General features: G+C 33.2%; 1 protein-coding gene across 2 annotated transcripts; it reads left to right on the top strand.

The window, feature by feature from the left end:
- Nucleotides 1-600: 600 nt before the first annotated feature.
- Nucleotides 601-12,179, top strand: LOC100367466 (putative sodium-coupled neutral amino acid transporter 6). 2 transcript variants are annotated; one of them, XM_002735153.4, is made up of 13 exons: nt 601-685; nt 1,166-1,314; nt 2,684-2,810; nt 3,904-3,943; nt 4,058-4,139; nt 4,399-4,540; nt 4,711-4,932; nt 5,172-5,251; nt 7,975-8,075; nt 8,354-8,478; nt 8,946-9,090; nt 10,666-10,760; nt 11,073-12,179. In XM_002735153.4, the coding sequence occupies exons 1-13, from the start codon at nt 617-619 to the stop codon at nt 11,151-11,153; spliced, it is 1,458 nt and encodes a 485-aa protein (XP_002735199.1). In that variant the 5' UTR covers nt 601-616; the 3' UTR covers nt 11,154-12,179. The 2 variants fall into 2 exon arrangements, with proteins under 2 accessions (XP_002735199.1, XP_085350262.1); XM_085494136.1 differs by lacking the exon at nt 8,946-9,090.
- Nucleotides 12,180-12,400: the final 221 nt, after the last annotated feature.

Raw genomic sequence — 12,400 nt, 5'->3', positions numbered from 1 at the left:
ATATAAAGCATTTTCCACATTAAATGTTGTAATTCATGCACAATTTCCAATTTTGATTCTTAAAACAAATAATCAAATATATTATAAAAATGTAATTAGGAATTTGCTTTATCTATAAAGTGTAAAAATCTATTTTTTATTGTAAATGAAACTTTCATTTTTTTCCCTGTAAAAACGTAAAATGCCTTTTTTATTTCCTGTAACCTGTAGCAGCTATACCCCATGCCCCCCTCTTTAATTTAATATGTTGGGATTTAAAATCCATATTTCATTTTGTAAATCGTATTAAAAACAATAGGTATGTATGAAAACAAACAGTGACCTACTGCATTTTTTTTTACATGCAAATGAGAAGTTTTCAGTTATTAATTTATAATGAGAAATGTGAATATTTGCAGAAAAAAATGTTGCCCTAGAAAATCATCCGCTACCTCAACGTTTTAAATGGACAGTCTCTGAAGATTGATCATTTATTTCTATTCGATATATCACAGTCCCTCTATAGAAGGACTGTGGATATATCAAGTACCTCTTCACCGCGGCAACAACACTTTCTGTGAACTATTAAACACAAACCTAGGTGGTCTGTGTTCCGAGGTCACTTTAGTAAAGTAAAATGGCGACATCCGTAAACGATGACTTTCGGGATGTAACTGCGTCACTTATAAGTAGTGACAGTGACCAGGTTCGTAATGTCTACAGTCAGGCTGCAACACCAAACTTATCATGATGCGCAAACCCGAAAGTGATTTCTGACAGCTGCCAGTTTATTACCGTCCATATGGTCAAGTCTCCATATAATGACAAACCTATTGTTTACACGCAGAATCAGTATAACATGAATACTGAGAGAAGTAGAGAATAGTGGTATAAAAATAAAAACTGAGCAGTTGGCCATTGATATGTCGCTAAACTTAATTGCATGGGCTTGCAGAACTATTTCCTCAATGTTTACACCCAAGTATTAAATGGACCACATTTCAGCGAATTTTAGTCAATGCATAATATAACAGAATCTTAATGCAGCTAAATTACCAACTATCTTATTGTGAAAATGTGCTTTCTTTTACTATTAAATAAGTTACAAATAAACTAAATTAATTAAAATAACATGTTTTACAGTAAATATATTTTAGGTAGCAAATTGTCATTATTTTTATTCCAGGACGTATCAAAGGCACATGATGAAGATAAATTCAAACCAAGGAAAGCTTCTTTTGGTCTGTCTGTTTTCAATTTAATGAATGCTGTACTGGGCAGTGGTATTCTTGGTCTTTCATATGCAATGTCTGAGAGTGGTATTGTATTGTTCAGGTGAGCACCTCTGTTCAAGCTGTCTACCAATTTTTTGACCATTCTTCACCTTAGTTTCCAAGCAGTTTTGTCTCTGGTTGCTATAGCTGCACTCTATCTCTTGATGTAAGTTATCTGTATAAATACAGGGGTTCTCATCTCTAAGTAAAGATTTCTTGCTGATTCTGCCCCTGGAGTGTTCTTTCATCCAAGTAAAACACAAAAAATTTTGAGAAATTTCTCTCAGAATAATGAAATTAATTAATAAAAAAATGTAAGAAGTTATGTTATGTATTGAAAAGTCATTTAAGGGATAATGTTTGTTGCTTACATCAAAGAGTTGATGATCTGCAGGGCCTGCACCAATAACTTGGCCATCCTTGAAAGTTGTTGGCCACAAACATTTAATAGTCCAATTTTCTGTTCACTGAGATCCTGCATTTTGTGGGACTAACACTGAGTAGACATAGTAACATCAAACTATCACACAAGATTTGACCAATGCAAAAGTGCTTTTTGAGTATTTACAAGCTAATATACACATTTGATGATAGTCAATTCTGATGAATAAGGATATCTCAGCGCCATATCCTCTCTGAAAGATCAACATTGAACTTTGAAAAAAAAAGAAAAATGAGCTTCAAAATCAAATCATTTGATCTTTTTGTGGCAGATGTTCAATCCACGTCTTTCACGAAACAGTATCTTGCACTGATTAAAAAGTCAAATTGAAAGGCAAAATCAAAATGTAGTTGTGATGACCTGAAGAGAAAGTTGTCAATGTAAATGTTTGTCATCTTGAACAGTGTTTATCAATGTATCGATTGAAGCACTAAAGTCATAACGCAGTGTGTGTTAGAGAATTTCACGTAAACAAATAAATTGTGTGGTGCAATGACTGAAAAGGAGCAGGCCTGATGGGCCAGCATAGTGTATTGTTAAATACTGTTATAGTAAAATTTTGATTGCTTTATGTCTTATGTTATTGAAAAAAAAAAACACTTCCCTTTTTAGCTCCGTTGTCGACTTTGTCAAGCAGAGCTTATCATATGACTGATTGTTCGTCGTCGTCAATTTTTCGCATCAACTTTTTACTTTTTCGACTTCTTCAATTTTGATGAATATTTTTGTCACTTTTGGTAAAAAGTGATATTTTTAATTTCTTGTCTGATTGATTTGATTTGATATTATATTATATTATATTATATTATACATATACCGGTAGATAGTACTACAGGGGGATCTTTCTTAGATTTGTTTGTTTTGTGATGATATCATCAATTTTCTAATTGCAATGTGCATTGCGGAGCTATCTCAGCTAAAGAGACTTCTACTTGTAGCAATTTTTTAAAATTATTTTATTTTTTTTGTTATTGCTTTAATCACACAGTATTCTCTTAGTGACAGTTGCCATGGTAGCTGCATATTCTTTACATCTGTTATTAAAAATGTGTGCTGTAACTCAAGTCAAGTCTTATGAAGACATTGGACAGATTGCACTGAAAAGAACTGGAAAAGTATGTTGTATGCCATGTCATTGCATCAAGCAAGTAATAGGCCATTTTCATGATCCCTAAAGGTCACACATCCTGGTACTGTTGTTGCTATGATAGTATCACAAACATGCACAATTTTAATGTAATTTTTGGTTCTAACAACAACATTTTTGTGCTGAAATATCAATAAAATAAATTCATTTTTTTAATTTTAGAGGTCATGAAAGTGATCTATTGCATTGTACTTCTCTATTAAAATAACAAATATAACATGTATAGATTATTTTAACTGACTTACATACGAATATCTGGTTTTATAGCATATTAAATATTGCTTTAAATGCAGAATTAAAATATAATATATACTGATTGCTATGAGCATAATCACAGTTGCTAGGATCATACCAACCTAACATCCCTACATTCAATACTGTTAATATTCTTATGATAGTATAACTTTGTCGCTTAGAATTAGAATTTTTTTTTGTTAATAGGTTCAAACATTTATATACTTTTCAAATGTCTTTTAAACAATGTACAAAATGCAAAAAACATTGAAGCATAAAATCATTTTTGTAAACAACCTACGGTACATACATGCTTGTTTAGTTTTACCCATATTATGTTCAGGTATACTCTATACAAAGAATTTAAAAATCTCTGAGTCTATACTCAGTATTGATATTCGTATTCAATATAACAGTTGATAAAGAATGTTATGTTCGTGTTGAGTGTCACCACTGTAAACAGTAATACTCCAATGAATTGACGATGGAAATACAAGGACCCAGTGCATTCCATTTTGTTGGTTGACACTAAAAGGGATAGTTAACGGCTGTCTTGCATCGGCAGTTTTCACATGTGGACATATCATATTCATATAGTTATGTGAATACCGTGTTTAGCTCATGCGGATTTGTGTGTGGGTGCCATGCTTTCATATGTGGTCACCTTATTTCCACATGTGGACACCACATTTGTGTGGGAGGGGCACCATATTTGCATGTCGATACAATATTTGCTCGTGTGGATGCCATATTTGTGTGCAAGTACCATATTTACATATGTGAATATCAGATGGTACATCTAATATACATACACATTTGTTTTTCAGTTTCTGGCTGCATTTGCAATACTTTTACAAAATATTGGAGGTTAGTATACTACAATTCCCACATGTTACTGCATGTGTCAATAATGCGGAAATAGTGTTATATAAATATGTCTAAATGTATTTCAGTCTGTATTGATACATTATTTCTTCACAGCTATGTCTTCCTATTTATTTATTGTGAAAAACGAACTGCCGCATGTGATACGAACATTCATGAAAGCACCGCCCCATGTAGAGTAAGTACATGACTTTATATCTGTATTGAAATGCATGTCCTCCCACAAATTTGTGGCTCAAATGACAAATCAAGTGCTATATTATCTCTAGGATTAATGTCCTTGGTGACCATAAACAGTTACTGCAAAACCTTACATGTGAATTCATAACTATAGTGTCCTAAAATACGAAGGTGGATAAGCAAAGGGCAGTGGTGTTCAACATGTCATCTAATATTGTACACTAGTTTTCTTATTTTGTCATCTTTTTCTCTTTCAGTGGTTGGTATTTAAATGGTGATTACTTAGTGTTACTGATGGTCTTAATTATCATTACTCCCCTCGCATTGCTTCCAAATATTGGTTTTCTTGGATACACTAGTGGCTTCTCTGTTCTTTGTATGGTATTCTTCACGACAGTGGTAAGATATCAATTTCACAAGAACTGCATATAGCATCTTCCTAGAGCATTTTGATAAAAAAAAAATAGTTCACTAACTTTTGACATGAGCTTCTGACCTCTCATATTGGCTACATTAAAATTTGGGAATTTGAAATCTAAATAAATATTATTAATATATTGTTATGGCAGGTTATTCTCAAGAAATTCTCATTTCCTTGTCCGATACCAACAGAAGATTGGAGTAATGTAACAGCAACCAATTTAACACAGGAGTACCTCTTGAGTAACTCTACATGGGTATCTCCAGCAGTCGTGACTATAGCAACAGCGTTTGTGCCAACGACATCTACAAATAGTACTCCATCGGATGATGGTGATTGTGAACCTAAATTATTTTCTCTCTCTCTCAATGTAAGTATTGATCAGGTTTGAATATGCTCACAGATGTCAGGTGCATCTTTTATGTTCTAATTTCACTGTTGCATTATGGTTTTCTTGCATTTGTTAACTAGGATTAATTGAATTGTAGCAATAACCTTTAAATGTTTTATTATGAAAGTGCCGTTTGCAATTGTATAAATAATAAAGAAATGCATGTGAGGAGACGGCAGGGCAGTGTGTTAATTCTTTTGTGTTTGTATACCTACTAGACTGCATATGCTGTGCCAACCATGGCCTTCTCATTTGTTTGCCATACTGCTGTGCTTCCTATCTATGAAGAAATTAAAAGGTTTGTGTGATATTATTCAGATATGACTTGACATGCTGTCAGAATTGTACCGGTGGCAATCTTACAGTTGTTTATACATGTATGTTAGTATATTAAATGTTGTCCGTAATGTGCATTTCTAACTGGTCACTGTGTAACTGTACTTTAATGACTATAGAATTATTATTCCATACATTATTGCTGTACTTTGATGATATGATAGTCATTGAGTCAATACATCAACATTGACTGTGTTAACACAATGACTATAGAATTGTTATTCCATACATTATTAGTGTACTTTGATGATATGGTAGTCATTGAGTTAACACATCAACATTGACAGTGTTGTGTTAACACAATGACTATAGAATTGTTATTCCATACATTATTAGTGTACTTTGATAATACTGTAGTCATTGAGTCAACACATCAACATTGACAGTGTTGTGTTAACACAAAGACTACATAATTGTTATTCCATACATTATTAGTGTACTTTGATATGGTAGTCATTGAGTTAACACATCAACATTGACAGTGTTGTGTTAACACAATGACTATAGAATTGTTATTCCATACATTATTAGTGTACTTTGATAATACTGTAGTCATTGAGTCAACACATCAACATTGACAGTGTGTGTTAACACAATGACTATAGAATTGTTATTACATATATTATTAGTGTACCTTGATAATATTGTAGTCATTGAGTTAACACATCAACATTGACAGTGTTGTGTTAACACAATGACTACAGAATTGTTATTCCATACATTATTAGTGTACTTTGATGATATGGTAATCATTGAGTCAACACATTGATAGTGTTGTGTTAGCACAATGACTATAGAATTATTATTCCATACATTATTGCTGTACTTTGATGATATGGTAGTCATTGAGTCAACACATCAACATTGACAGTGTTGTGTTAACACAATGACTATAGAATTGTTATTCCATACATTATTAGTGTACCTTGATAATATTGTAGTCATTGAATCAACACATCAAGATTGACAGTGTTGTGTTAACACAATGACTACAGAATTGTTATTCCATACATTATTAGTGTGCTTTGATGATATGGTAGTCATTGAGTCAACACATTGACAGCGTTGTGTTAGCACAATGACTATAGAATTATTATTCCATACATTATTGCTGTACTTTGATGATATGGTAGTCATTGAGTTAACACATCAACATTGACAGTGTTGTGTTATCACAATGACTATAGAATTGTTATTCCATATATTATTAGTGTACTTTGATAATATTGTAGTCATTGAGTCAACACATCAACATTGACAGTGTTGTGTTAACACAATGACTATAGAATTGTTATTCCATATATTATTAGTGTACCTTGATAATATTGTAGTCATTGAGTTAACACATCAACATTGACAGTGTTGTGTTAACACAATGAGTATAGAATTGTTATTCCATACATTATTAGTGTACTTTGATGATATGGTAGTCATTGAGTCAACACATCAACATTGACAGTGTTGTGTTAACACAATGACTATAGAATTGTTATTCCATACATTATTAGTGTACTTTGATGATATTGTAGTCATTGAGTCAACACATCAACATTGACAGTGTTGTGTTAACACAATGACCCCAGAATTGTTATTTCATACATTATTAGTGTGCTTTGATGATATGGTAGTCATTGAGTCAACACATTGACAGCGTTGTGTTAGCACAATGACTATAGAATTATTATTCCATACATTATTGCTGTACTTTGATGATATGGTAGTCATTGAGTTAACACATCAACATTGACAGTATTGTGTTAACACAATGACTATAGAATTGTTATTCCATATATTATTAGTGTACTTTGATAATATTGTAGTCATTGAGTCAACACATCGACATTGACAGTGTTGTGTTAACACAATGACTATAGAATTGTTATTCCATATATTATTAGTGTGCTTTGATGATATGGTAGTCATTGAGTCAACACATTGACAGCGTTGTGTTAGCACAATGACTATAGAATTATTATTCCATACATTATTGCTGTACTTTGATGATATGGTAGTCATTGAGTTAACACATCAACATTGACAGTGTTGTGTTAACACAATGACTATATAATTGTTATTCCATACATTATTGGTGTACTTTGATGATATGGTAGTCATTGAGTCAACATATTAACAGTGTTGTGTTAACACAATGACCACAGAATTGTTATTACATACATTATTAGTGTACTTTGATAATACTGTTGTCATTGAATCAACACATCAACATTGACAGTATTGTGTTAACACAATGACTACAGAATTGTTATTCCATACATTATTAGTGTACTTTGATGATATGGTAGTCATTGAGTCAACACATTGACAGTGTTGTTTTAGCACAATGACTATAGAATTATTATTCCATACATTATTAGTGTACTTTGATAATATTGTAGTCATTGAGTCAAAACATCAACATTGACAGTGTTGTTAACACAATGACCACAGAATTGTTATTACATACATTATTAGTGTACCTTGATAATATTGTAGTCATTGAGTTAACACATCAACATTGACAGTGTTGTGTTAACACAATGACTTAAAGAATTCCATACATTATTGGATAATGTGATGAGAGTATTTACATAAACATATCCTCAGACATTGTAGGTGATTGTTCCTGAGTAATGCTCCTATTAACGTACATCTTTTTTAAATTAGTTTTTTTCTTCATTTTATTAGACCTTCCAAGGCACGGATGCAGAGTGTGGTAAATATCACTATACTCATCTGTTTTACCCTCTATCTGTTGTCTGCTTTATTTGGATATCTCACTTTCTATGGTAAGGTAATTTCACAATTATGAATCGTGCATTTGAGTGTCCAAAATAATCATGTGCCATTGAACAGAAACGTTTAAAATACTGTGTGTAAAAAATGTAACCACGTACTGAAAATCCTCAATTGCAACCATGTATTTGCATTTGGTGTTGTTTGAAAAAAATTATGCTGATTGCTGGTGATATAGTGAAATAATATATTTTACCATGTTATGATATTAAAATAACACCATATCAAATTCAAATGTGACTGACTTGTTAAATTTAATATTTAATTTCAGGTAATGTATCTACTGAGTTATTGGAAGGTTATACGTTATATAATAGACATGATATTCTAATGCTGATAGTTAGATTAGCCGTCTTATTTTCTGTCACTTTGACAGTCCCTCTGCTACATTTTCCAGTGAGTATAGTAATTTTGACCCTTTTCGGGATCAAACTAAACTTTTGTTGTTTTTTGTAAAAATAAAACCTGAATATTTTTTTTTTATATTAACTAAAAAATTAGCTAGAGGGAAATTGTGTCTACTTAATCCAGATTTACTGAATAATCCGGAACTGAATCCCGTTGTGCATAGGGTTAGGTTTCCTTCAAACATGATACACACCTTTTTGTTTTTCCAAAAAAAAATCACTAAAACTAGTGATTCCATTTTTCACACTTTACTTTGTTCACTGTAAACATTTGAGTATCAAGTGTGAGTGAAAATCGAATTATGATTAAACAGTCAATTTATGCATCAGTTTTCCTGTCATGTTGTCCGTTAGAGAAACAATGTCCTTCTGTCTTCTGTATTCATATTCTGTCTTCAAAATATGTATACATTATCATAGTTGCATATACAATGACTTGTTACCACTTTGTTGCAGGCAAGAAAAGCACTGACAGTGTTGATAGCGGGTAATAAACCGTTCTCTTGTCTTAGACATTGTTTACTGACGGCATTTCTAATCACTCTGATAACAGTCTTGGCATTATTTGTTCCTGATATCAAAGAAGTTTTTGGTTTTGCTGGTGAGGATATATTTTTATTTGAATATGTCACATGCGTTCATCCCATACATCAGATGTTTACTTATATGATGTAGATACACAAGGTTGCAACCAACATGTTTAACAAATTTGTTGTCCACACAAAAGTTATTAGTCCCCATTTGGACGTAGTCTGAAAACGGGGACTTATGGTTTGCCTTGTATGCGTCCGTGTGTTCGTGCGTCCGTGATCACCTGTATCTCGAACATGCATGGACCGATTAAGTTAAAACTTCACTCATACATCACACATTATATGGGACATATGCACATGCATTTTTTTGATTCGATTAACGATAGCCGAATAGCAGCCATTTTAAGGCCGAAAATAGATCAAAATCGCACATTTTCACCATTCCGGACCCGGATCTCAGTTATGCATGGACGGATTTTGTTCAAATTTGGTACATACATTAAACATAATAGGACCTTGATGCACGTCATTTTTGGGGGGGATCGGGTTTGAAATGGCCGACTGGCAGCCATTTTGTTTTAAAGAATTCAGTTCTGGATCCATATCTGAGACATGCCTGGATTGATCGAGTTCAAACTTCACACACACAAGGTACATGATGTCATATGTTTGTGCATTTGTTTCATGATCTCATTAACGATAGCCAAATGGCGGCCGCTTTAAGGCTGAAAATGCATTGAAATCGCTCATTTTCACCATTCCGGACCCGGATCTCAGTTATGCATGGACGGATTTTGTTCAAATTTGGTAGATACATTAAACATAATAGGACCTTGATGCACGTCATAAAGCATTCAGTTCCGGATCCAAGACATGTCTGGATTGATCAAGTTCAAACTTCACACACACATGGTACATCATGTCACAAATAGGTATGTGCATTTGTTACATGATCCGCTTAACAATAGCTGAATGATGGCCATTTTAAGGCCGAAAATGCATCAAAATCATGTATTTTCACAATTCCAGAACCGAATCTCAGTCATGCATGGATGGATTTTGTTCAGATTTAGTGCATATATTAAACATAATATAAGCAGGCAGCCATTTTGTTTTAAAGAATTTAGTTTTCCATCCATATCTCGGACATGCCTGGACAGATCAAGACCACACTTCACACACATCATACAATGTGTTGTACATATGCAGGTGCATTTCGGGTCAGACCACTGAAAGTGGTCTGAGATTTCGGTCATGATCTGCTTTGAATGTATGTGTCACTCAAATATGAACGGAAGGGGAACGTGTCATTGACAATGACTTGTTCCATATGTACTAGACAGACAGGGTGGATTTTGAAAAAAAAAAATTTCTGCAGGTAAAGTTGCAGAAAAAAAATATTTCTAAAAAAAATGTTACGCATAATTAAAAGAGAAAGGAGAAACAATGCAGCTTGAATCTAGGTAAAGGAAATAAATAATTTTTTACAGCAGTTCTGTCCCACCATAATTTCTATTGGTCAACCACTATTACCTAAAGCCACTCTCTGATGATGTTCCTGAGAAAATTTTGGACTCCCGTGAAATTTGTATAAAGTTAAAGTGGTTTACAATATAAAATGTATATTTCTCTTATACATATAGGTGCCACATCATCGACAGCACTGGTATTTATTTTACCTGCCATATTTTATTTACGTATTGGTAAAGAACCTTTCAAATCTAGAGAAAAGATTATGGTAATTATTATGTTACACGCAATTTCAAGGATCTGAAATTTTGGAAACTAGGATAAGATGTAGTGTTGTTTTACTGGCAGACAAAGCTCACTATCTTGAATATACCGGGGGTAGTGCATATATCCAAATTCATGTGACATTCAACTTTAGAGTTACACGTAACATGTTTGGTGTGCTGCAATAATATTGATTTTCTGTCAACTGGAAAACCGTACACCAAATGTGCAATTGTTACCCCATAAAAGGAAAACAAAATCAGTCAAATTAATTGCACAAATGCGTTAATACCAAGTATTTTAATTTTTATTTTAGGCATTGTGTTTGTTCATCCTTGGGATATGTGTGTTTCTACTGAGCCTCACTCTTATCGTCATTGGTTGGGCAACTGGATGACACAGCAGCTTGATTGGACAAACCAGAGGCTGAACAGAGATACTGCTGAATATACATTGTTTTCTTCCATCTTATTTGTATAGTTAAATGCACAGGTATCCAGTCATATTTATCGTCAGCATCCACACTTTGGTGCGATAAACGAAATGCACACACTGCTTCACCCCATTGCTGTTCTGAGAAAAAGGACATTTGCATAAATGATTTGAACTCAGCTTAGCTAATTTTTACACCCCCAAAATTCAAAACTTTGATCAAGTGTGCAAATTATCAATCTGCATGTAAAAACTGAGGCTAAAGACAAATAAACATGTGGTATAATCTTGATAATCGCCACTCAGAGATGTTTGACTGTTAAATGGGGCGACTTCTTTGACATTAACCCATCTTAATCCGAATTCCCGAAGATTGATTCTCATTTACATATTAGACTCAAAGAGTGTTATTACATGTTTATGTGCATATGAATAATGGTATGTTGAGCCAAAAAGAGCATTGCCGATACATTCATTTATTAATCACCTACCCAGCTCATATGAGCTGAAGAAAAGGCATAAAAAATGTCTTGCTCTTACAATTAAGACTATCCAATTGTCCAAATATATAAAGATCTTGGTGCAGCTAAAAATTTATTTTTCTATTACCTTGGGTCCCTCTATCCCCAGTCTGGAAGCGGCCATTACCCTCAATGTTCAGACAGCCTGGGGTATGGCTTTCCGTAAAGCATAGTCTCTTGATAGCAGAGCATTCCTTTGAAATGATAGATTCATTGTTCCCTGCATATTCTAGTTTTTACAACTGAACATGTCCATACATTTTGATACTTTATATAGATTTAGAAGCTCAACACAATTCTTTATCTGCATATTGACATTATTATTCAGGGATATCAACTTGGAACACTTCTATTCGTCATGTTTTTTTCATTTTAATTGGATAGCTTAAACCTAGTTGGTGGATCTGTTTATTGTATATGTATCATCTTTTTCCGTTCAAAATAAAGATGGTCATTAATGTTTCCAAGCATATATTTGGAATGTAGTTTACAATGCTGGTAACATGTCTCTAAGAATAACATCCTGCAGTATTAATTCTGCCCTGCTGTAAGTAAAAAGCATTCAACCATATTTGTTTTTCCATTTGAATAGATATGTGGTTTGTATTTTGATAAATCACTAATATGTTCAGTTCTGTTTACAGTGCTCAAGTTGGTGTACTCTCAGCTTTCTTGCTGGTAATTGTCCAAG

The sequence above is a fragment of the Saccoglossus kowalevskii genome, chromosome 2 (genome assembly GCF_978046115.1).
Source record: "Saccoglossus kowalevskii chromosome 2, keSacKowa6.1, whole genome shotgun sequence".
Taxonomy (NCBI): domain Eukaryota; kingdom Metazoa; phylum Hemichordata; class Enteropneusta; family Harrimaniidae; genus Saccoglossus; species Saccoglossus kowalevskii.
The sequence above is the reverse complement of the archived record's forward strand: the minus strand, read 5'-3'. Positions and strand labels throughout refer to the sequence as shown.